The 26,441-nt window shown below is 45.6% G+C and overlaps 1 protein-coding gene across 1 annotated transcript in view; it reads right to left on the minus strand.

Moving 5' to 3' along the window:
- The window catches only part of LOC145862283 (Golgi reassembly-stacking protein 1), a 58,243-nt gene extending 41,481 nt beyond the window's left edge, over positions 1-16,762 (minus strand). The window contains exons 1-2 of the mRNA XM_082965547.1: positions 16,625-16,762; positions 7,379-7,459 (exon numbers count right to left, since the gene is read on the minus strand). Of these exons, the coding sequence (XP_082821673.1) occupies positions 7,379-7,459; positions 16,625-16,687 (144 nt within the window). The 5' untranslated portion in view covers positions 16,688-16,762. The remainder of the gene's footprint in view (positions 1-7,378; positions 7,460-16,624) is intronic.
- Between the last annotated feature and the right edge of the window lie 9,679 nt (positions 16,763-26,441).

Here is a 26,441-nt window from a genome sequence, read left to right on the forward strand (position 1 = left end):
GTTCTGGAGCGGGGAGAGGGTAATAACAGCTATCAGCAGGTCATTATCTCTGTTCTGGAGCGGGGAGAGGGTAATAACAGCTATCAGCAGGTCATTATCTCTGTTCTGGAGTGGGGAGAGGGTAATAACAGCTATCAGCAGGTCATTATCTCTGTTCTGGAGTGGGGAGAGGGTAATAACAGCTATCAGCAGGTCATTATCTCTGTTCTGGAGTGGGGAGAGGGTAATAACAGCTATCAGCAGGTCATTATCTCTGTTCTGGAGCGGGGAGAGGGTAATAACAGCTATCAGCAGGTCATTATCTCTGTTCTGGAGCGGGGAGAGGGTAATAACAGCTATCAGCAGGTCATTATCTCTGTTCTGGAGTGGGGAGAGGGTAATAACAGCTATCAGCAGGTCATTATCTCTGTTCTGGAGTGGGGAGAGGGTAATAACAGCTATCAGCAGGTCATTATCTCTGTTCTGGAGTGGGGAGAGGGTAATAACAGCTATCAGCAGGTCATTATCTCTGTTCTGGAGCGGGGAGAGGGTAATAACAGCTATCAGCAGGTCATTATCTCTGTTCTGGAGCGGGGAGAGGGTAATAACAGCTATAGCAGGTCATTATCTCTGTTCTGGAGTGGGGAGAGGGTAATAACAGCTATCAGCAGGTCATTATCTCTGTTCTGGAGTGAGGAGAGGGTAATAACAGCTTTCAGCAGGTCATTATCTCTGTTCTGGAGCGGGGAGAGGGTAATAACAGCTATCAGCAGGTCATTATCTCTGTTCTGGAGCGGGGAGAGGGTAATAACAGCTATCAGCAGGTCATTATCTCTGTTCTGGAGTGGGGAGAGGGTAATAACAGCTATCAGCAGGTCATTATCTCTGTTCTGGAGTGGGGAGAGGGTAAAAACAGCTTTCAGCAGGTCATTATCTCTGTTCTGGAGTGGGGAGAGGGTAATAACAGCTATCAGCAGGTCATTATCTCTGTTCTGGAGTGGGGAGAGGGTAATAACAGCTATCAGCAGGTCATTATCTCTGTTCTGGAGTGGGGAGAGGGTAATAACAGCTTTCAGCAGGTCATTATCTCTGTTCTGGAGTGGGGAGAGGGTAATAACAGCTATCAGCAGGTCATTATCTCTGTTCTGGAGCGGGGAGAGGGTAATAACAGCTATCAGCAGGTCATTATCTCTGTTCTGGAGCGGGGAGAGGGTAATAACAGCTATCAGCAGGTCATTATCTCTGTTCTGGAGCGGGGAGAGGGTAATAACAGCTATCAGCAGGTCATTATCTCTGTTCTGGAGTGGGGAGAGGGTAATAACAGCTATCAGCAGGTCATTATCTCTGTTCTGGAGTGGGGAGAGGGTAATAACAGCTATCAGCAGGTCATTATCTCTGTTCTGGAGCGGGGAGAGGGTAATAACAGCTATCAGCAGGTCATTATCTCTGTTCTGGAGCGGGGAGAGGGTAATAACAGCTATCAGCAGGTCATTATCTCTGTTCTGGAGTGGGGAGAGGGTAATAACAGCTATCAGCAGGTCATTATCTCTGTTCTGGAGTGGGGAGAGGGTAATAACAGCTATCAGCAGGTCATTATCTCTGTTCTGGAGTGGGGAGAGGGTAATAACAGCTATCAGCAGGTCATTATCTCTGTTCTGGAGCGGGGAGAGGGTAATAACAGCTATAGCAGGTCATTATCTCTGTTCTGGAGTGGGGAGAGGGTAATAACAGCTATCAGCAGGTCATTATCTCTGTTCTGGAGTGGGGAGAGGGTAATAACAGCTATCAGCAGGTCATTATCTCTGTTCTGGAGTGGGGAGAGGGTAATAACAGCTATCAGCAGGTCATTATCTCTGTTCTGGAGTGGGGAGAGGGTAATAACAGCTATCAGCAGGTCATTATCTCTGTTCTGGAGTGGGGAGAGGGTAATAACAGCTATCAGCAGGTCATTATCTCTGTTCTGGAGTGGGGAGAGGGTAATAACAGCTATCAGCAGGTCATTATCTCTGTTCTGGAGTGGGGAGAGGGTAATAACAGCTATCAGCAGGTCATTATCTCTGTTCTGGAGCGGGGAGAGGGTAATAACAGCTATCAGCAGGTCATTATCTCTGTTCTGGAGTGGGGAGAGGGTAATAACAGCTATCAGCAGGTCATTATCTCTGTTCTGGAGCGGGGAGAGGGTAATAACAGCTATCAGCAGGTCATTATCTCTGTTCTGGAGTGGGGAGAGGGTAATAACAGCTATCAGCAGGTCATTATCTCTGTTCTGGAGTGGGGAGAGGGTAATAACAGCTATCAGCAGGTCATTATCTCTGTTCTGGAGCGGGGAGAGGGTAATAACAGCTATCAGCAGGTCATTATCTCTGTTCTGGAGTGGGGAGAGGGTAATAACAGCTATCAGCAGGTCATTATCTCTGTTCTGGAGTGGGGAGAGGGTAATAACAGCTATCAGCAGGTCATTATCTCTGTTCTGGAGTGGGGAGAGGGTAATAACAGCTATCAGCAGGTCATTATCTCTGTTCTGGAGTGGGGAGAGGGTAATAACAGCTATCAGCAGGTCATTATCTCTGTTCTGGGAGTGCGGGAGAGGGGTAATAACAGCTATCAGCAGGTCATTATCTCTGTTCTGGAGTGGGGAGAGGGTAATAACAGCTATCAGCAGGTCATTATCTCTGTTCTGGAGTGGGGAGAGGGTAATAACAGCTATCAGCAGGTCATTATCTCTGTTCTGGAGCGGGGAGAGGGTAATAACAGCTTTCAGCAGGTCATTATCTCTGTTCTGGAGCGAGGAGAGGGTAATAACAGCTATCAGCAGGTCATTATCTCTGTTCTGGAGTGGGGAGAGGGTAATAACAGCTATCAGCAGGTCATTATCTCTGTTCTGGAGTGGGGAGAGGGTAATAACAGCTATCAGCAGGTCATTATCTCTGTTCTGGAGCGGGGAGAGGGTAATAACAGCTATCAGCAGGTCATTATCTCTGTTCTGGAGCGGGGAGAGGGTAATAACAGCTATCAGCAGGTCATTATCTCTGTTCTGGAGTGGGGAGAGGGTAATAACAGCTATCAGCAGGTCATTATCTCTGTTCTGGAGTGAGGAGAGGGTAATAACAGCTATAGCAGGTCATTATCTCTGTTCTGGAGTCGGGAGAGGGTAATAACAGCTATCAGCAGGTCATTATCTCTGTTCTGGAGCGGGGAGAGGGTAATAACAGCTATCAGCAGGTCATTATCTCTGTTCTGGAGCGGGGAGAGGGTAATAACAGCTATCAGCAGGTCATTATCTCTGTTCTGGAGTGGGGAGAGGGTAAAAACAGCTATCAGCAGGTCATTATCTCTGTTCTGGAGTGGGGAGAGGGTAATAACAGCTATCAGCAGGTCATTATCTCTGTTCTGGAGCGGGGAGAGGGTAAAAACAGCTATCAGCAGGTCATTATCTCTGTTCTGGAGCGGGGAGAGGGTAATAACAGCTATCAGCAGGTCATTATCTCTGTTCTGGAGCGGGGAGAGGGTAATAACAGCTATCAGCAGGTCATTATCTCTGTTCTGGAGTGGGGAGAGGGTAATAACAGCTATCAGCAGGTCATTATCTCTGTTCTGGAGTCGGGAGAGGGTAATAACAGCTATCAGCAGGTCATTATCTCTGTTCTGGAGTGGGGAGAGGGTAATAACAGCTATAGCAGGTCATTATCTCTGTTCTGGAGTGGGGAGAGGGTAATAACAGCTATCAGCAGGTCATTATCTCTGTTCTGGAGTGGGGAGAGGGTAATAACAGCTATCAGCAGGTCATTATCTCTGTTCTGGAGCGGGGAGAGGGTAATAACAGCTTTCAGCAGGTCATTATCTCTGTTCTGGAGCGAGGAGAGGGTAAAAACAGCTTTCAGCAGGTCATTATCTCTGTTCTGGAGCGAGGAGAGGGTAAAAACAGCTTTCAGCAGGTCATTATCTCTGTTCTGGAGTTGGGAGAGGGTAATAACAGCTATAGCAGGTCATTATCTCTGTTCTGGAGCGAGGAGAGGGTAATAACAGCTATAGCAGGTCATTATCTCTGTTCTGGAGTGGGGAGAGGGTAATAACAGCTATCAGCAGGTCATTATCTCTGTTCTGGAGTGGGGAGAGGGTAAAAACAGCTTTCAGCAGGTCATTATCTCTGTTCTGGAGTGGGGAGAGGGTAATAACAGCTATCAGCAGGTCATTATCTCTGTTCTGGAGTGAGGAGAGGGTAATAACAGCTATAGCAGGTCATTATCTCTGTTCTGGAGTCGGGAGAGGGTAATAACAGCTATCAGCAGGTCATTATCTCTGTTCTGGAGCGGGGAGAGGGTAAAAACAGCTATCAGCAGGTCATTATCTCTGTTCTGGAGCGGGGAGAGGGTAAAAACAGCTATCAGCAGGTCATTATCTCTGTTCTGGAGCGGGGAGAGGGTAATAACAGCTATCAGCAGGTCATTATCTCTGTTCTGGAGTGGGGAGAGGGTAATAACAGCTATCAGCAGGTCATTATCTCTGTTCTGGAGTCGGGAGAGGGTAATAACAGCTATCAGCAGGTCATTATCTCTGTTCTGGAGTGGGGAGAGGGTAATAACAGCTATAGCAGGTCATTATCTCTGTTCTGGAGTGGGGAGAGGGTAATAACAGCTATCAGCAGGTCATTATCTCTGTTCTGGAGTGGGGAGAGGGTAATAACAGCTATCAGCAGGTCATTATCTCTGTTCTGGAGCGGGGAGAGGGTAATAACAGCTTTCAGCAGGTCATTATCTCTGTTCTGGAGCGAGGAGAGGGTAAAAACAGCTTTCAGCAGGTCATTATCTCTGTTCTGGAGCGAGGAGAGGGTAAAAACAGCTTTCAGCAGGTCATTATCTCTGTTCTGGAGTTGGGAGAGGGTAATAACAGCTATAGCAGGTCATTATCTCTGTTCTGGAGCGAGGAGAGGGTAATAACAGCTATAGCAGGTCATTATCTCTGTTCTGGAGTGGGGAGAGGGTAATAACAGCTATCAGCAGGTCATTATCTCTGTTCTGGAGTGGGGAGAGGGTAAAAACAGCTTTCAGCAGGTCATTATCTCTGTTCTGGAGTGGGGAGAGGGTAATAACAGCTATCAGCAGGTCATTATCTCTGTTCTGGAGTGAGGAGAGGGTAATAACAGCTATAGCAGGTCATTATCTCTGTTCTGGAGTCGGGAGAGGGTAATAACAGCTATCAGCAGGTCATTATCTCTGTTCTGGAGCGAGGAGAGGGTAATAACAGCTATCAGCAGGTCATTATCTCTGTTCTGGAGCGGGGAGAGGGTAATAACAGCTATAGCAGGTCATTATCTCTGTTCTGGAGTGGGGAGAGGGTAAAAACAGCTATCAGCAGGTCATTATCTCTGTTCTGGAGCGGGGAGAGGGTAAAAACAGCTATCAGCAGGTCATTATCTCTGTTCTGGAGCGGGGAGAGGGTAAAAACAGCTATCAGCAGGTCATTATCTCTGTTCTGGAGCGGGGAGAGGGTAAAAACAGCTATCAGCAGGTCATTATCTCTGTTCTGGAGCGGGGAGAGGGTAAAAACAGCTATCAGCAGGTCATTATCTCTGTTCTGGAGTGGGGAGAGGGTAATAACAGCTATCAGCAGGTCATTATCTCTGTTCTGGAGTGAGGAGAGGGTAATAACAGCTATAGCAGGTCATTATCTCTGTTCTGGAGTCGGGAGAGGGTAATAACAGCTATCAGCAGGTCATTATCTCTGTTCTGGAGCGAGGAGAGGGTAATAACAGCTATCAGCAGGTCATTATCTCTGTTCTGGAGCGGGGAGAGGGTAATAACAGCTATAGCAGGTCATTATCTCTGTTCTGGAGTGGGGAGAGGGTAAAAACAGCTATCAGCAGGTCATTATCTCTGTTCTGGAGCGGGGAGAGGGTAATAACAGCTATCAGCAGGTCATTATCTCTGTTCTGGAGCGGGGAGAGGGTAAAAACAGCTATCAGCAGGTCATTATCTCTGTTCTGGAGCGGGGAGAGGGTAAAAACAGCTATCAGCAGGTCATTATCTCTGTTCTGGAGTGGGGAGAGGGTAATAACAGCTATCAGCAGGTCATTATCTCTGTTCTGGAGCGGGGAGAGGGTAATAACAGCTATCAGCAGGTCATTATCTCTGTTCTGGAGCGGGGAGAGGGTAATAACAGCTATAGCAGGTCATTATCTCTGTTCTGGAGTGGGGAGAGGGTAATAACAGCTATCAGCAGGTCATTATCTCTGTTCTGGAGTGGGGAGAGGGTAATAACAGCTTTCAGCAGGTCATTATCTCTGTTCTGGAGTGGGGAGAGGGTAATAACAGCTATCAGCAGGTCATTATCTCTGTTCTGGAGTGGGGAGAGGGTAATAACAGCTATCAGCAGGTCATTATCTCTGTTCTGGAGTGGGGAGAGGGTAATAACAGCTATAGCAGGTCATTATCTCTGTTCTGGAGTGGGGAGAGGGTAATAACAGCTATCAGCAGGTCATTATCTCTGTTCTTGAGTGGGGAGAGGGTAAAAACAGCTATCAGCAGGTCATTATCTCTGTTCTGGAGCGGGGAGAGGGTAATAACAGCTATCAGCAGGTCATTATCTCTGTTCTGGAGCGGGGAGAGGGTAATAACAGCTATCAGCAGGTCATTATCTCTGTTCTGGAGTGGGGAGAGGGTAATAACAGCTATCAGCAGGTCATTATCTCTGTTCTGGAGTGAGGAGAGGGTAATAACAGCTATCAGCAGGTCATTATCTCTGTTCTGGAGTGAGGAGAGGGTAATAACAGCTATCAGCAGGTCATTATCTCTGTTCTGGAGTGGGGAGAGGGTAAAAACAGCTATCAGCAGGTCATTATCTCTGTTCTGGAGTCGGGAGAGGGTAATAACAGCTTTCAGCAGGAATACACAGTACCCACACACCTGTTCATAAAGAAACAGTGACAGGCTGGCTACACCTGTTTCTACAGGCTGGCTACACCTGTTCCAGTTTCTACAGGCTGGCTACACCTGTTCCTGTAGGCTGGCTACACCTGTTCCTGTAGGCTGGCTACACCTGTTCCTGTTCCTGTAGGCTGGCTACACCTGTTCCTGTAGGCTGGCTACATCTCTTCCTGTAGGCTGGCTACATCTCTTCCTGTAGGCTGGCTACATCTCTTCCTGTAGGCTGGCTACATCTCTTCCTGTAGGCTGGCTACATCTCTTCCTGTAGGCTGGCTACATCTCTTCCTGTAGGCTGGCTACATCTCTTCCTGTTGATACAGTCTGTGAAGGAGAAGAGCTATCATATTACAATGCTTGTTTTATTCCATAACATCCAACTAGTTTTTAAATGAATGTATATTATACAAAACACACAACTAAGGGATGAGAAATATATATTATAGACGTTAAAGAATCCCTCTGTCCCCATAACTCACCAGTCTGGTGTTTCCTATTGATAGGATGAAGTCAAATAATGGCTCCAAACCAGCATGGTGTGCAGGGGAGTTCTCTTGGATCTGGAAATAGAGTAGCCTAATAAGTTAGATAACATATTTTACAGTAGGGTTCATCCAGGGGAGAACGGCGGCCCCCTGGCGTTCAAGGCCGACCGTGGTACTGCAGGTATTGTTAGCACAAAATTGGATAGTGAACGGAAAAATGACAATATCCATGGTCAATCTTGGCGTAAATAAATACAAAATTTGAAGACAATCATGGTACAAAAAAAAATTGCTTCTAACACACCAGCGTTATGTCCTTGAACCGATTATTTACAACAAAAATCGCACACAGAAGTTATAAGGATAATTTAGTTGTTAATGGCAGCCTGCAGTACCCGGGTTGACCTTCAACTTGAGTTAATCATTGAGAGGGGGGCAGCACTGAGCTAGCCTGCAGTACCCGGGTTGACCTTCAACTTGAGTTAATCATTGAGAGGGGGCAGCACTGAGCTAGCCTGCAGTACCCCAGGTTGACCTTCAACTTGAGTTAATCATTGTGAGGGGGCAGCACTGAGCTAGCCTGCAGTACCCGGATTGACCTTCAACTTGAGTTAATCATTGAGAGGGGGCAGCACTGAGCTAGCCTGCAACGTCACTTCCAGGAGTAGTTCAAACTCCATGAGACGCCAGCTTCATCTGGTTTCAATACACTATTGACTCTTCACATAGGAGTGAATGGTGTCACGTGATCGATGGTTTTGTCCATTCATATATACAGTCATTGGTTTCATCCTCTCTAGTTAAGGTACTCTATATCGCCACCCTGTGTTGAATTGGGGAATTGCAGTTTACAGAAGTGCACCCTATTAGCAAGGGTGTAGTGCAGTGTGGAGGAGCAGTATTCACCTTGAGAATACACAGAGCTGGTAAAACTTTAATTCTGATAACTTCTAAATAAATATTTAATTAGCACAAACATTCCATGAAAAATTACAGAATGACAAACCAAATAAAAATGTTTCGCAGCCTGAAGAACTGTAACTCCAATATGAGGTAAATGGTGGTTTCTTCTCTCTGGTGGGGACAGAATGATGAAGTACTGTAGACTATGTGAGGTAAATGGTAGCATCTTCTCTCTGGTGGGGGACAGAATGATGAAGTACTGCAGACTATGTGTGTGCACTGCGGAGGCTCGTCAGAGGCTTGACGACTTTGACCAATCAGAAGGTTGAAAAGAAACTCTAAATTCACTGTGTGTCTCCATTGATGTTGATGATCCGTCAGTGGAACCTAGAACGATATGTGACCACTTGGTTAGTGACACATTCTGCAGAGGAGACCCAAACCAGAGAGGCCCACTGCAAAGCCCAAGGACAGGAAGTTGCTGCAGCCCTGCCTGGGATATTTAGGTTCTAGTTTATTGAGATGCATGAATACACATCACCTAAAGCTTGATCAGATGGATGGGAAGCAGGGGTGTAGCGCTGCCGGAGGGTGGAGGAGCGACCTTACTCCCTACTGCAAACCAGAGCTTGATCAGATGGATGGGAAGCAGGGGTGTAGCGCTGCCGGAGGGTGGAGGAGCGACCTTACTCCCTACTGCAAACCAGAGCTTGATCAGATGGATGGGAAGCAGGGGTGTAGCGCAGCCGGAGGGTGGAGGAGCGACCTTACTCCCTACTGCAAACCAGAGTTTGATCAGATGGATGGGAAGCAGGGGTGTAGCGCTGCCGGAGGGTGGAGGAGCGACCTTACTCCCTACTGCAAACCAGAGCTTGATCAGATGGATGGGAAGCAGGGGTGTAGCGCTGCCGGAGGGTGGAGGAGCGACCTTACTCCCTACTGCAAACCAGAGCTTGATCAGATGGATGGGAAGCAGGGGTGTAGCGCAGCCGGAGGGTGGAGGAGCGACCTTACTCCCTACTGCAAACCAGAGTTTGATCAGATGGATGGGAAGCAGGGGTGTAGCGCTGCCGGAGGGTGGAGGAGCGACCTTACTCCCTACTGCAAACCAGAGCTTGATCAGATGGATGTTTTAAAGCGAATTTCCTGCAATTCTACGTAGTAATGATCCATGTCCACTACTTGGTCAATTGATTTCACAGCATGTTTAATCTCTGCAAATAAACTCCATGACTGGATGGTTCCCCGTCGGTTTTATTTCACTCTGTAATAGGTGGCCCCTATATTGGAATCACGTGTTCAAGATAATCAAATCAAAGTTTATTTATGATACAGTGAAATCTACACAATACACTGAACTACCTCGTCACAGTAAAGCTCTCCTCGTAAACAGAGCCATGATATTCAGCTATATGTATTTACATGAGGTTATAGGCTACAGATAGTATATGTATTTAGGTTATAGACTACAGATAGTATATGTATTTAGGTTATAGACTACAGATAGTATATGTATTTAGGTTATAGACTACAGATAGTATATGTATTTAGGTTATAGACTACAGATAGTATATGTATTTAGGTTACAGACTACAGATAGTATATGTATTTACATGAGGTTATAGACTACAGATAGTATATGTATTTAGGTTATAGACTACAGATAGTATATGTATTTAGGTTATAGACTACAGATAGTATATGTATTTACATGAGGCTATAGACTACAGATAGTATATGTATTTAGGTTATAGACTACAGATAGTATATGTATTTAGGTTATAGACTACAGATAGTATATGTATTTACATGAGGTTACAGACTACAGATAGTATATGTATTTAGGTTATAGACTACAGATAGTATATGTATTTACATGAGGACCCTAACCCCTAACCCCAACCCCTAACCCCCTAACCCCTACCCCTAACCCTACCCCTAACCCCAACCCTAACCCCTAACCCCTACCCTAACCCCTAACCCCTAACCCCTACCCTAACCCCTAACCCCTACCCCAACCCTAACCCCTAACCTCTACCCCCTAACCCCTACCCTAACCTAACCCTACCCCCAACCCTAACCTCTACCCCCTAACCCCTACCCTAACCCCTAACCCCAACCCTAACCCCTAACCTAACCCCAACCCTAACCCCAACCCCTACCCTAACCCCCTAACCTAACCCCAACCCTACCCTAACCCCCTAACCTAACCCCTAACTCCTAACCTAACCCCCTAACCCCTAACTCCTAGGGGGGGGGTTGGTGCATGATGGTGCTGGTTTAGTAAAGTTAGATCAAAGCTGAATCAATGTCTTGGAAGATCACATAATTTATTTGCATTTTACATGAACAGAACCGAATATAATAGTAGGTGTATAGAGTTACTGTTACACCAAAAACACCTCATTTCTAATGAGATTTTAGGACGGTTGGACGAAGCTGAACAGTAAAATAAAATGTATCCTAAACTGACCAGAGTGCGACAGGATATTGGCTTTGATTGAAACATAACACAAGGCAGGATAATAGTTTGTTAGCAGCCACCAGTTGTGTAAAGTACTTTAAAGTACTGCTTACAGTGGCAAGAAAAACTGTGTAAACCCTTCGGAATTACCTGGATTTCTGCATAAATTGGTCTTCACATTTGATCTGATCTTCATCTAAGTCACAATAGACAAACAGGCTGCTTAAACTAATAACACACATATTATTGTATTTTTCTTGTCTATATTGAATACATAATTTAAACATTCACAGTGTAGGTTGGAAAAAGTATGTGAACCCCAAGGCTAATAACTTCTCCAAAAGCTAATTGGAGTCAGGAGTCCGCTAACCTGGAGTCCAATCAATGAGACGGGATTGGAGATGTTGGTTAGAGCTGCATTTCCCTATAAAAAAAACTCACAATGTGAGTTTGCTATTCACAAGAAGCATTGTCTGATGTGAACCATGCCTCGAACAAAAGAGATCTCAGAAGACCTAAGATTAAGAATTGTTGCCCTGCATGAAGCTGGAAAGGGTTCCAAAAGTATCTCTAAAAGCCTTGATGTTCATCAGTCCACGTTAAGACAAATTGACTATAAATGTAGAAAGTTCAGCACTGTTGCTACTCTCTCTAGGAGTGGCCGTCCTGCAAAGATGACTGCAAGAGCACAGTGCAGAATGCTCAATAAGGTTAAGAAGAATCCTAGAGTGTCGCTAAAGACTTACAGAAATCTCTGGAACATGCTAACATCTCTGTTGACGAGTCTACGACACGTAAAACAAGAATGGTGTTCATGGGAGGACACCATGGAAGAAGCCACTGCTATCCCAAAAAATGTCTGCACGTCTGAAGTTTGCAAAAGAGCACCTGGATGTTCCACAGCGCTTCTGGCAAAATATTCTGTGGGCAGATGAAACTACAGTTGAGTTGTTAGGAAGGAAAACACAACACTATGTGGAGAAAAAAAGGCACAGCACACCAACATCAAAACCTCATCCCAACTGTAAACTATGGTGGAGGGAGCATCATGGTTTGGGGTTGCTTTGCTGCCTCAGGGCCTGGACAGCTTGCCATCATTGACGGAAAAATGAATTCCCACGTTGATCAAGACATTTTCCAGGAGAATGTAAGGCTATCTGTCCGCCAATTGAAGCTCAGCAGAAGTTGGGTGATGCAACAGGACAACGACCCAAAAGACAGAAGTAAATCAACAACAGAATGGCTTCAACAGAAGAAAATACTCCTTCCTGACCTGAACCCGATTAAAAATGCTGTGGCACTGAGAGCGGTTCGCACCAGACATCCCAAGAATATTGCTGAACTGAAACAGTTTTGTAAAGATGAACGGTCCAAAATTCCTCCTGACCGTTGTTATTAAATCCAAGGGTTCACATACTTTTTCCACCGTACACTGAATGTTTACACGGTGTGTTCAATAAAGACATGAAAACATACTATTGTTTGTGTGTTTTTAGTTTCAGCAGACTGTGTTTGTCTATTGTTGTGACTTAGATGAAGATCAGATCAAATTTTACAACCAATTTATGCAGAAATCCAGGTAATTCCAAAGAGTTCACATACTTTTGTAAGTCGTTTTATGGGGTATCTGTACTTCACTATTTATATTTTTGACTACTTTTACTTCACTACATTCCTTAAGAAAATATAAAAAAATTTACTCCATACATTTTCTTTTTTGTCATTTTACATTTTACATTTTAGTCATTTAGCAGACGCTCTTATCCAGAGCGACTTACCGTAGTGAATGCAAACATTTCATACATTTTTTAATTTTTTATATTCGTACTTTCATCCTTGACAGCCAAAAGTAGTCTTTACATTTTGAATGCTTAGCAGGACAGGAAAATATTCTAATTCACACACCCCATGTCATAAGACTCCTGAACAGCTAATCAAATGGCTACCCAGACTATTTGCATTGCGTGGCCCCTGGCTATCCGTAAATAAATAAAAACTAGAAAATGGTGCCATCTGGTTAATATAAAGAATTTCAAATGATTTATACTTTTACTTTTGATACAGAAGTATATTTTAAACCAAATACTTTTACTCAAGTAGAATTTTACAAGGTGACTTTTATTTGAGTCATTTTCTATTTATTTATTTATCATTTTCTATTTATTTCATTTTTTTTTTTAACCTTTCATTCATTTTATTTCATCTTTATTTAACCAGGTAGGCCAGTTGAGAACAAGTTCTCATTTACATCTGCGACCTGGCCAAGATAAAGCAAAGCAGTTCGACACAAACAACAACACAGAGTTACACATGGAATAAACAAACATACAGTCAATAATGTCAATAATGCAATAAACAAGTCAATGATACAGTAGAAGAAAAAAAGAAAGTCTATATACAGTGTGTGCAAAAGGCATGAGGAGGTAAGGCAATAAATAGGCCATAGTAGCGAAGTAATTACATTTCAGCAGATTAACACTGGAGTGATAAATGAGCAGATGATGATGTGCAAGTAGAAATACTGGTGTGCAAAAGAGCAGAAAGTAAATAAAATAAAAACAATATGGGGATGAGGTAGGTAGATTGGGTAGGCTATTTACAGATGGGCTATGTACAGCTGCAGCGATCGGTTAGCTGCTCTGACAGCTGGTGCTTAAAGCTAGTGAGGGAGATTTGAGTCTCCAACTTCAGTGATTTTTGCAATGCGTTACAGTCATTGGCAGCAGAGAACTGGAAGGAAAGGCAGCCAAAGGAGGTGTTGGCTTTGGGGATGACCAGTGAGATATACCTGCTGGAGCGCGTGCTACGGGTGGGTGCTGCTATGGTAACCGGTGAGCTGAGATAAGGCGGGGCTTTACCTAGCAAAGACTTATAGATGACCTGGAGCCAGTGGGTCTGGCGATGAATGTGTAGCGAGGGCCAGCCAACGAGAGCATACAGGTCGCAGTGGTGGGTGGTGTAAGGGGCTTTGGTGACAAAACGGATGGCGCTGTGATAGACTGCATCCTGTTTGCTGAGTAGAGTGTTGGAGGCTATTTTGTAAATGACATCGCCGAAGTCGAGGATCGGTAGGATAGTCTGTTTTACGAGGGTATGTTTGGCAGCATGAGTGAAGGAGGCTTTGTTGCGAAATAGAAAGCCGATTCTAGATTTGATTTTGGATTGGAGATGTTTGATGTGAGTCTGGAAGGAGAGTTTACAGTCTAACCAGACACCTAGGTATTTGTAATTGTCCACGTAATTGTCCACGTTAGTCAGAACCGTCAATAGAAGTGGTGATGCTGGACAGGCGGGCAGGTGCAGGCAGTGATCAGTTGAAGAGCATGCATTTAGTTTTACTTGCATTTAAGAGCAGTTGGAGGCCACGGAAGGAGAGTTGTATGGCATTGAAGCTCATTTGGAGGTTAGTTAACACAGTGTCCAAAGAAGCGCCAGAAGTATACAGAATGGTGTCGTCTGCGTAGAGGTGGATCAGAGAATCACCAGCAGCAAGAGCAACATCATTCATATATACAGAGAAAAGAGTCGGCCCAAGAATTGAACCCTGTGGCACCCCCATAGAGACTGCCAGAGGTCCGGACAACAGGCCCTCCGATTTGACACACTGAACTCTGAGAAGTAGTTGGTGAACCAGGCGAGGCAGTCATTTGAGGAACCAAGGCTGTTGAGTCTGCCGATAAGAATACGGTGATTGACAGAGTTGAAAGCCTTGACCAGGTCGATGAAGACGGCTGCACAGTACTGTCTTTTATCGATGGCGGTTATGATATCGTTTAGGACCTTGAGCGTGGCTGAGGTGCACCCATGACCAGCTCGGAAACCGGGTTGCACAGCGGAGAAGGTACGGTGGGATTCGAAATGGTCGGTGATCTGTTAACTTGGCTTTCAAAGACTTTAGAAAGGCAGGACAGGATGGATATTGGTCTGTAACAGTTTGGGTCTAGAGTGTCTCCCCCTTTGAAGAGGAGGATGACCGCGGCAGCTTTCCAATCTTTAGGGATCTCGGACGATACGAAAGAGAGGTTGAACAGGCTAGTAATAGGGGTTGCAACAATGGCGGTGGATAATTTTAGAAAGAAAGGGTCCAGATTGTCTAGCCCAGCTGATTTGTACGGGTCCAGGTTTTGCAGCTCTTTCAGAACATCTGCGATCTGGATTTGGGTGAAGGAGAAGCTGGGTTGGCTCGGGCGAGAAGCTGGGAGGGCTTGGGCGAGAAGCTGGAGAGGCTCGGGAATGAAGCTGGGAAGAGAAGCTGGGCGGGCTCGGGCGAGAAGCTGGAGAGGCTCGGGGTGAGAAGCTGGGAAGGCTCGGGGTGAGAAGCTAGGTAGGCTCAGGGTGAGAAGCTGGGAAGGCTCGGGGTGAGAAGCTGGAGAGGCTCGGTAATGAAGCTGGGAAGAGAAGCTGGGCGGGCTCGGGGGAGAAGCTGGAGGGGCGAGAAGCTGGAAAGGCTCGGGGGAGAAGCTGGTGCGAGAAGCTGGGAGAGGCTCGGGGTGAGAAGCTGGGTGGCTCGGGGGAGAAGCTGAGAGGCTCGGGGGAGAAGCTGGAGGGGCGAGAAGCTGGAGAGGCTCGGGGGAGAAGCTGGTGCGAGAAGCTGGGTGGGCTCGGGGCGAGAAGCTGGGATGGCTCGGGGCGAGAAGCTGGGCTGGCTCGGGGCGAGAAGCTGGAGCGGCTCGGGAGAGAAGCTGGGCTGGCTCGGGGCGAGAAGCTGGAGCGGCTCGGGAGAGAAGCTGTGCTGGCTCGGGGAGAGAAGCTGTGCTGGCTCGGGGAGAGAAGCTGTGCTAGCTCGGGGCGAGAAGCTGGAGCGGCTCGGGAGAGAAGCTGGGATGGCTCGGGGCGAGAAGCAGGAGAGGCTCGGGAGAGAAGCTGGAGAGGCTCGGGGGAGAAGCTGGGATGGCTCGGGGCGAGAAGCTGGGCTGGCTCGGGGCGAGAAGCTGGAGCGGCTCGGGAGAGAAGCTGGGTGGGGGTATGACAGTTGGGTACTTCTCCACCACTGGCATCATCTGCTCTAATTCGCTCAACAAACAGGAATTCAATAAGATTAAAAATGCACATTCCCATGAAAACGGATTGCAATCAATCAAATGATTGGAATAGAGATGCAGTTTGGACGTGTGAACGGTAAACAAAACGTTTAGAATGATCAGTGATGATGACCTATTGTGAAATTAGGTATGACTAACTTGGTGTTTAAGGGTATTAAAAACAGAAAACGTTTGAGACAATGTGTGGGCATAGACATACGTTGCAATCGGAGGATGCATGCTATGCATATTCTATAACAGCCAGTGGATGAGCCCTGTCCTATAAAGACAGGCTGGCTACATCTGTCCGGACGTCATTTACACTCCCTCACCGGCAGGTTAAATAAAAAACACTTTGACCCACTGATTATTAGCTTCCAATGACATATGTAGCACATGGGGGGGGATATGTGAAAGTTACTCCGTGGCGACGAACCGTAAAACGCTTCAGTAGGGCGGTGACGTGTGTTAGCAAGGCAGAGGTCCCGAGTTCGCTCCCGGTATGGGCCGAAACGGGAGGAAGCGGTACTCACTAAACAAGCAGCGTGTCGTCCTTTAGACACACATATATATATATATAACGTTATGTCCTAATAACATGTCACTGCAGAAGTCAGTCCTCCAAACACCACCAATAGATTGTAAACAGTACAGCTGACTGACCAACCGGAGGAAAAGACATGTCACTGACAAAACGTTACAGAGCAGAAGGCAGGTGTCCAAGTTGCTGATCTTTGCTAAATTAATATATATATATAATTAATAAACGGCACAGTAATGGTTGACACTCTTGAAATCCTACTGGACTGTTTGCTAGGCTGGCTAGCTAACTAGCACTCATTATCAACCTACCCCATGGACATGGTATCCACTTGTCCCCCCGTCGGATACCATTGCGCTTTGAGTTATGCCCATCGCAAACTAACGTTGCAGTTGTTTTATTTCATTAACTAAGGTGAAGTAGTACTGTCATTTTGAATGTGTGTTGTCTTAGCCGTCGCACAGAAACTCCTCTGTCTGCCAGCCAGACAAAAGTAACACATGGAGATGACGTGCCAGACGCATCGAGCGGAGTGGAGATGTCAAGTCCAATCTGTGTTCGATTAGTAGGAAAAGATCACAGGTACAAATCCTTTCACCCGGAACACGTCTCAATACGGGTATTAATAATTTGTCAGTTGCCTTTTTCAATTGTCAAAAGTCTTTTTTTTTTGTACACGTGATTTTATTTTCTTCACCTGTCCAGTGTGAGTTAACAGGGGATTTGAAAGCTTGTTATGGTCTGTTTTACACGCTTTCTTTACACCTGTCCATTGTGTATTTACAGGTGATATGAATGCTTATGTCCACCAGGGGGCGTCAATACACCCAGCCAGCTCCCTGCAGCAGGGAGATGAGGGGAGAGGGCCTGAGAGGGCTGAGGTCGACCCCCACCAAGGGCCACCAGGGGGCGCCACTACATCCACCTAGCTCCTTGCCATAAGAATTGGGGGGAGAGGGCCGGAGAGTGCTGGGGCTGACCCAGTAAGGGCGGCTAACTCCCGGAGAAGGGGCCCGATCCACGCCCACGGCCACCAAGGGATGCCACCAGATCCACCCAGCTCCCTGCACCAGGGAAAGGAGGAGAGAGGGCCGGAGAGGGGTGGGGCCAACTCAGGGAAGGGGGGCTGACCCCCGGAGAGGTTGCCCGATCTCCGCCCACTGCCAAGGCCGCAAGGAGGCGCCATTCCAGCCAGCTCCTTGCCCCAGCCATAGGCCTCAGACTGCTCTCCACACAACAGGCCCAGCCATAGGCCTCAGACTGCCCTCCACACAACAGGCCCAGCCATAGGCCTCAGACTGCCCTCCACACAACAGGCCCAGCCATAGGCCTCAGACTGCCCTCCACACAACAGGCCCAGCCATAGGCCTCAGACTGCCCTCCACACAACAGGCCCAGCCATAGGCCTCAGACTGCCCTCCACACAACAGGCCCAGCCATAGGCCTCAGACTGCCCTCCACACAACAGGCCCAGCCAGCTCCTTGCCCCAGTCATAGACCTCAGACTGCCCTCCACACAACAGGCCCAGCCAGCTCCTTGCCCCAGCCATAGGCCTCAGACTGCCCTCCACACAACAGGCCCAGCCAGCTCCTTGCCCCAGTCATAGACCTCAGGGTGACATAGCGGGCAACCTCCACAGAGGACCATATATAACGCAGTGCATGGCCCTTAACCCAAACCTTATTTTCAACACAATGTCAACATTAGATTTGCTTTAACAACCTGTTAGTCAGGTTAAGTCATTGTGTTTGAGTCGGAAGGTTTACCCTAATTTCAATGTTTACAATGATGGTTGAAATGAGATGCAAACCAAACACTGGTTGATGACGTTTTTGTAAATTAAAATGTGTTTTCGACGTGGATTCCACACATTAGATTGACAGTGACATTGAAGCAATGTCGGTTCAACCAGTGTGAGCTCAGTGGGATGGTTAGCGGCCATATTGAAAAATGTGTACCCTATGATTAAATCAGTAGTAGCTATGCATCATTGTTTAGACTTTCCCTGGCTTTATGCAGCATGTGGTGCATTCATTATGAAGGCATTTTGCAAAAAATGGGTTACCTGTATCTCTTTAATGCTGGATGTAATGCATTCCTATGGGATTTCATATAGGCTGCAAAGTATGGGCAATTTCTTAATGTTAACACAAGTTAAGGACTCATATTGCATATCATCTGTGAACTTTTCAACGTTTTTTTTTGTCATACACAGTGCATTCGGAAAGTATTCAGACCCCTTGCCTTTTTCCACATTTTGTTACGTTACAGCCTTAATTCTAAAATTGATTAAATTAATGTTTTTCCTCATCAATCGACACACACTACCCCATAATAACAAAGCGAAAACAGGTTTTTAGACATTTTTGTAAATGTATTAAAAATAAAACAGATACCTTATTTACATAAGTATTCAGACCCTTCGCTATGAGACTGTAAATTGAGCTCAGGTGCATCCTGTTTCCATTGATCATCCTTGAGATGTTTCTACAACTTGATTGGAGTCCACCTGTGGTAAATTCAATTGATTGGACATAATTTGGAAAGGCACACACCTGTCTATATAAGGTTCCGCAGTTGACAGAGCAAAAACCAAGCCATGAGGTCAAAGGAATTGTCTGTAGAGCTCCTAGACAGGATTGTGTCGAGGCACAGATCTGGGGAAGGGTACCAAAACATGTCTGCAGTATTGAAAGTCCTCGAGAACACAGTGGCCTCCATTCTGAAATGGGAGAAGTTTGGAACCACCAAGACTCTTCCTAGAGCTGGCCGTCCGGCCAAACTGAGTCATCAGAGGAGAAGGGCCTTGGTCAGGGAGATGTCCACGAACCCGATGGTCACTCTGACAGAGCTCCAGAGTTCCTCTGTGGAGATGGGAGAACCTTCCAGAAGGACAACCATCTCTGCAGCACTCCACCAATCAGGCCTTTATGGTAGAGTGGCCAGACGGAAGCCACTCCTCAGTAAAAGGTACATTACAGCCCACTTGGAGTTTGCCAAAAGGCACCTAAAGGACTCTAAGACCATTTTATATGTATATACTGTATTCTATTCTACTGTATTTTAGGCAACAACACTCTGACATTGCTCATCCTAATATTTATAGCAAAAAAAGAAACGTCCTCTCACTGTCAACAGCGTTTATTTTCAGCAAACTGAACATGTGTAAATATTTGTATGAACATAAGATTCAACAACTGAGACATAAACTGAACAAGTTCCACAGACATGTGACTAACAGAAATGGAATAATGTGTCCCTGAACAAAGGGGGGGGGTCAAAATCAAAAGTAACAGTCAGTATCTGGTGTGGCCACCAGCTGCATTAAGTACTGCAGTGCATCTCCTCCTCATGGACTGCACCAGATTTGCCAGTTCTTGTTGTGAGATGTTACCCCACTCTTCCACCAAGACACCTGCAAGTTCCCGGACCTTTCAGGGGGGAATGGCCCTAGCCCTCACCCTCCGATCCAACAGGTCCCAGATGTGCTCAATGGGATTGAGATCCGGGCTCTTCGCTGGCCATGGCAGAACACTGACCTTCCTGTCTTGCAGGAAATCATGTAGAGATCGAGCAGTATGGCTGGTGGCATTGTCATGCTGGAGGGTCATGTCAGGATGAGCCTGCAGGAAGGGTACCACATGAGGGAGGAGGATGTCTTCCCTGTAACGCACAGCGTTGAGATTGCCTGCAATGACAACAAGCTCAGTCTGATGATGCTGTAACACACCGCCCCAGACCATGACGGACCCTCCACCTCCAAATCGATCCCGCTCCAGAGTACAGGCCTCGGTGTAACGCTCATTCCTTCGACGATAAACGGGAATCCGACCATCACCCCTGGTGAGACAAAACCGCGACTCGTCAGTGAAGAGCACTTTTTGCCAGTCCTGTCTGGTCCAGCGACGGTGGGTTTGTGCCCATAGGCGACATTGTTGCCGGTGATGTCTGGTGACGACCTGCCTTACAACAGGCCTACAAGCCCTCAGTCCAGCCTCTCTCAGCCTATTGCGGACAGTCTGAGCACTGATGGAGGGATTGTGCATTCCTGGTGTAACTCGGGCAGTAGTTTCCATCCTGTACATGTCCCACAGGTGTGATGTTCGGATGTACCGATCCTGTGCAGGTGTTGTTACACGTGGTCTGCCACTGCGAGAACGATCAGCTGTCCGTCCTGTCTCCCTGTAGCACTGTCTTAGTTGTCTCACAGTACGGACATTGCAATTTATTGCCCTGGCCTCATCTGCAGTCCTCATGCCTCCTTGCAGCATGCCTAAGGCACGTTCACGCAGATGAGCAGGGACCCTGGGCATCTTTCTTTTGGTGTTTTTCAGAGTCAGTAGAAAGGCCTCTTTAGTGTCCAAAGTCGTCATAACTGTTACCTTAATTCCCTACCGTCTGTAAGCTGTTAGTGTCTTTTAATTTTTTTTTTTTTATATATATTTAAATTTTTTAAGGGGTGGATCAGCTTAATATTACAGATAGATTGTTGCTTCCATCAATGTAATTGTCTGCATCATTTCCAATCCCCCATATATTTTTGGGGTAAATATATATATCCATATACATACACATGCATACATATACACATATATACATACACATACCTATATAGACATACATACTTTTTTTAGAATATACCTTTATTATTCCCCAAACCCTACCACCCTTCCCCCAACTGGAATAAACTAATAACACTTAGGCTTCTACCTTCAGTTTATACATCTTATACACATTTTACATTATACACACAATAGTTATATTTTGTTTGTTTTTAGTCCTTCCTCTATTTCTGATGTCCATCCAGTTTAATTTCTATTTGTAACTGTGCTATTTCACAAGATTTCTGAACCTATATACATTTTACAGACCCCGTATGTTTTACATTGGTTATCTACATTTTACAGACCCCGTATGTTTTACATTATCTTGTTATTAGTCCCACCCTTCAGCTCCATTCAACCCCTCCCATCTATCTCTTAACACCACCCAGTCCCCATCCTTCAGCTCCGTTCAACCCCTCCCATCTATCTCTAAACACCACCCAGTCCCCATCCTTCAGCTCCATTCAACCCCTCCCATCTATCTCTTAACACCACCCAGTCCCCATCCTTCAGCTCCACTCAACCCCTCCCATCTATCTCTTAACACCACCCAGTCCCCATCCTTCAGCTCCATTCAACCCCTCCCATCTATCTCTTAACACCACCCAGTCCCCATCCTTCAGCTCCATTCAACCCCTCCCATCTATCTCTTAACACCACCCAGTCCCCATCCTTCAGCTCCATTCAACCCCTCCCATCTATCTCTTAACACCACCCAGTCCCCATCCTTCAGCTCCATTCAACCCCTCCCATCTATCTCTTAACACCACCCAGTCCCCATCCTTCAGCTCCATTCAACCCCTCCCATCTATCTCTTAACACCACCCAGTCCCCATCCTTCAGCTCCATTCAACACCTCCCATCTATCTCTTAACACCACCCAGTCCCCATCCTTCAGCTCCATTCAACCCCTCCCATCTATCTCTAAACACCACCCAGTCCCCATCCTTCAGCTCCATTCAACCCCTCCCATCTATCTCTTAACACCACCCAGTCCCCATCCTTCAGCTCCATTCAACCCCTCCCATCTATCTCTTAACACCACCCAGTCCCCATCCTTCAGCTCCATTCAACCCCTCCCATCTATCTCTTAACACCACCCAGTCCCCATCCTTCAGCTCCATTCAACCCCTCTGTAATGGAAATTATATGATTAAAGGGTTGACTAAATTATTTCACTCAGAAACCCTATAACCTGTTGAAATGTATTCGAAATAAGGCTATAATAATGGGTTAAAAACTATATTCCAATACTGTGTGTGAATAAGACACTGTTAAAATGAGCAGGGCAGAGTTGATAAGACGACCTTGGGAAAGGGAACAGAAGAGGCCTCTCTAAGTTAGGGAGAGAAACAACGGCCTGGGAACGGCTAGTTGGCAGGAGATTAGAAGACAGGTGGCAAGGTTGGTAAGGAATGTATGTGTACTGTGGAAAAATACAGCCGAGTTCTCTACTGGTGTGTGTGTGTGTGTGTGTGTGTGTGTGTGTGTGTGTGTGTGTTAATATAAAAGGCTGTGTACATTGTAAGGATGGCAGAGCTCTCATAAATAAACGTTTTGACCATTGTGGGCTGGTTCTCCGTCTGCTTCATTCAACCAGAATCTTACACCCTCTGTGGGGGGCAGACTGTGTTATCAAAGCAGACTGAGTAGTTTAGACAGGGTCCTGAAAGACAGGGTCCTGAAAAAGGAATGTTTCTTTTTTTGCTGAGTTTATATTTCTTAATTCCATTATTTTACTATTAGATGTGTGTATTGTTGTAAATTGTTATATACTACTGAACTGTTGGAGATAGCGAAATGCTTGGGTTCCTACACCCGCAATAACATCCGCTAAATATGTGTATGTGACCAATAAAATTTGATTTGATTAGAGAAACAAGATTCTCTGGTCTGATGAAACCAAGATTGAACTCTTTGGCCTGAATGCCAAGCGTCACATCTGGAGGAAACCTGGCGTCATTCCTATGGTGAAGCATGGTGGTGGCAGCATCATGCTGTGGGGATGTTTTTCACCGGCAGAGACTGGGAGACTAGTCAGGATTGAGGGAAAGATTAATGGAGCAAAGTACAGGGAGAGCCTTGATGAAAACCTGCTCAGGACCTCAGACTGGGGCGAAGGTTCACCTTCCAACAGGACAATGACCCTAAGAACACAGCCAAGACGACCTAGGAGTGGCTTGGGGACAGGTCTCTGAATATCCTTGAGTGGCCCGGACTTGAACCCAATCGAACATCTCTGAAGAGACCTGAAAATAGCTGTGCAGCCACACTCCCCATCCAACCTGACAGAGCTTGAGAGGATCTGCAGAAAATAATGGGATAAACTCCCTAAATACAGGTGTACCTGGCTTGTAGCGTCAAACCCAAGAAGACTCGAGGCTGTAATCACTGCCAGGCTTGTAGTGTCATACCCAAGAAGACTCGAGGCTGTCATCGCTGGCAAAGGTGCTTCAACAAAGTACTGAGTAAATGGTCTGAATACTTATGTAAATGTGATAATTCAGTTTGTTTTTTTATACATTTGCAAATAATGTAAAAACCTGTTTTTTGCTTTGTCATTATGGGGTATGTAATGTGTAGATTGATGAGGGAAAAAAATAATTTAATACATTTTAAAATAAGGCTGTAACGTAAATGTTTTGGGAAAAGTCAAGAGATCTAAAGACTTTCCAAATGCAATGTATTGTATTTGAAACAGCTACAAAACTCTACAATTCACATAGCATTTCTGTCATATTACTACCATGATCCTAGTAATATTTAGCTAAATACTTATAAAATCTCTGGGCCATCATTCAGCATCACCTTTCAGTCTTTATGGTCTTATTACAACAATTATTTATTCATTTATGGCTTTGAAAATGGAGATGCCATGAAAAACAGCCCCAAACCATTATTCCTCCTCCACCAAACTTTACAGTTGGCACTATACATTTGGGCAGGTAGTGTTCTCCTGACATCCTCTCGAATTCGTCCATCGAACTACCAGATGGTGAAGCGTGACTCATCACTCCAGAGAACGCGTTTCCACTGCTCCAGAATTCAATGGGGGCGAGCTTTACACCACTCCAGCCGGCGCTAGGCATTGCGCATGGAGATCTTAGGCTTGTGTGGCTGCTCGGCAAGCAAAAACAGAAGCAGGAAGTACCAGTGACTCGCTCGATACAGAAGAGATCAGATGACGCAGACGCTAAGCAACAGGACTGTTTTGCTAGCACAGCCTGGAATATGTTTCGGGATTCATCCAATGATATTGAAGAGTACACCACATCAGTCAGTCACTGGCTTCATCAATAAGTGCATTGATGACGTCGTCCCCACAGTGACTCTACATACATACCCCAACCAGAAGCCATGGATTACAGGCAGCATCCGCACTGAGATAAATGGTAGAGCTGCCACTTTCAAGGAGCGGGACTCTAACCCGAAAGCTTACAAGAAATCCCGCTATGCCCTCCGACGAACCATCAAACAGGCAAAAACGATTTGGATAGAAAACAGCCTAAAGTTTCTAAAACTGATTGAATGGTGTCTGTGAGTATAACAGAACTCATTTGGCAGGCCAAAACCTGAGAAGATTCCAAACAGGAAGCGCCCTCTCTGACCATTTCTTGGCCTTCTTTGTCATCTCTATCCAAAACAGAGGATCTCTGCTGTAACGTGACATTTTCTAAGGCTCCCATAGGCTCTCAGAAGGCGCCAGAACGTTGAATGATGACTCTCCAGTCTCTGGCTGAAAAACAGTAGCGCATTTGGTAAGTGGTCGATCTGAGAACAATGAGACAGGCGCGCGCGTGAAGAGTCCATTTTACTTTCTCTGTCATTGAACAAAAACAACGACTCCCGGTCGGAATATTATCGCTATTTTACGAGAAAAATCGCATAAAAATTGATTTTAAACAGCGTTTGACATGCTTCGAAGTACGGTAGTGGAATATTTTGAATATTTTTTGTCACGAAACGCGCCGGGCGCGTCACCCTTCTTTACCCTTCGGATAGTGTCTTGAACGCACGAACAAAACGCCGCTATTTGGATATAACTATGGATTATTTGGAACCAAACCAACATTTGTTGTTTAAGTAGAAGTCCTGGGAGTGCATTCTGACAAAGAACAGCAAAGGTAATCCAATTTTTCTTATAGTAAATCTGAGTTTGGTGAGTGCCAAACTTGGTGGGTGTCAAAATAGCTAGCCTGTGTTGGCCGGGCTATCTACTCAGAATATTGCAAAATGTGCTTTCACCGAAAAGCTATTTTAAAATCGGACATAGCGAGTGCATAAAGGAGTTCTGTATCTATAATTCTTAAAATAACTATGCTTTTTGTGAATGTTTATTGTGAGTAATTTAGTAAATTCACCGGAAGTGTTCGGTGGGAATGCTAGTCACATGCTAGTCACATGCTAATGTAAAAAGCTGGTTTTTGATATAAATATGAACTTGATTGAACAAAACATGCATGTATTGTATAACATAATGTCCTAGGAGTGTCATCTGATGAAGATCATCAAAGGTTAGTGCTGCATTTAGCTGTGGTTTGGGTTTATGTGACATTATATGCTAGCTTGAAAAATGGGTGTCTGATTATTTCTGGCTGGGTATTCTGCTGACATAATCTAATGTTTTGCTTTCGTTGTAAAGCCTTTTTGAAATCGGACAGTGTGGTTAGATTAACGAGAGTCTTGTCTTTAAAATGGTGTAAAATAGTCATATGTTTGAGAAATTGAAGTAATAGCATTTCTAAGGTATTTGAATATCGCGCCACGGGATTCCACTGTCTGTTGACTAGGGTGGGACGCAAACGTCCCACCTAGCCCAGAGAGGTTAACCAGCATGGCTACCACAGCATTCTGCAGCGATACGCCATCCCATCTGGTTTGCGCTTAGTGGGACTATCATTTGTTTTCAACAGAACAATGACCGAACACACCTCCAGGCTGTGTAAGAGCTATTTGACCAAGAAGGGGAGCGCTGGCCTCCACAATCACCTGATCTCAACCCAATTGAGATGGTTTGGGATGAGTTGGACCGCAGAGTGAAGGAAAAGCAGCCAACAAGTGCTCAGCATATGTGGGAACTTCTTCAAGACTGTTGGAAATGCATTCCAGGTGAAGCTGGTTGAGAGAATGCCAAGAGTGTGCAAAGCTGTCATCAAGGCAAAGTGTGGCTACTTTGAAGAATCTCAAATATAAAATATATTTGTTTACCACTTTTTTGGTTACTACATGATTCCATGTGTTATTTCATCATTTTGATGTCTTCACTATTATTCTAGTAGGTGTGTACAAACTGTAGACTGATACTGTATGTCTCCATCTTTAAATGTCTCTTGTGAACCAGCAAAGTTAAAACCATGAGCTGAACACTTTTCTACTGTTGTTGGACTGTAAAAGTCAACTCAACAAAGCAAGCATCAACTGACTCAGACAAAGGCCAGCTAGGCTGAAGGGGTACAAATCTGATGGGGTCAAAACGTTTGGTAGAGATTGAACACTAAAGAAAAATAACAATGTCCTTAAAAT

Source organism: Salmo salar, chromosome 19 (assembly GCF_965601325.2).
Source record: "Salmo salar chromosome 19, fSalSal1, whole genome shotgun sequence".
Taxonomy (NCBI): domain Eukaryota; kingdom Metazoa; phylum Chordata; class Actinopteri; order Salmoniformes; family Salmonidae; genus Salmo; species Salmo salar.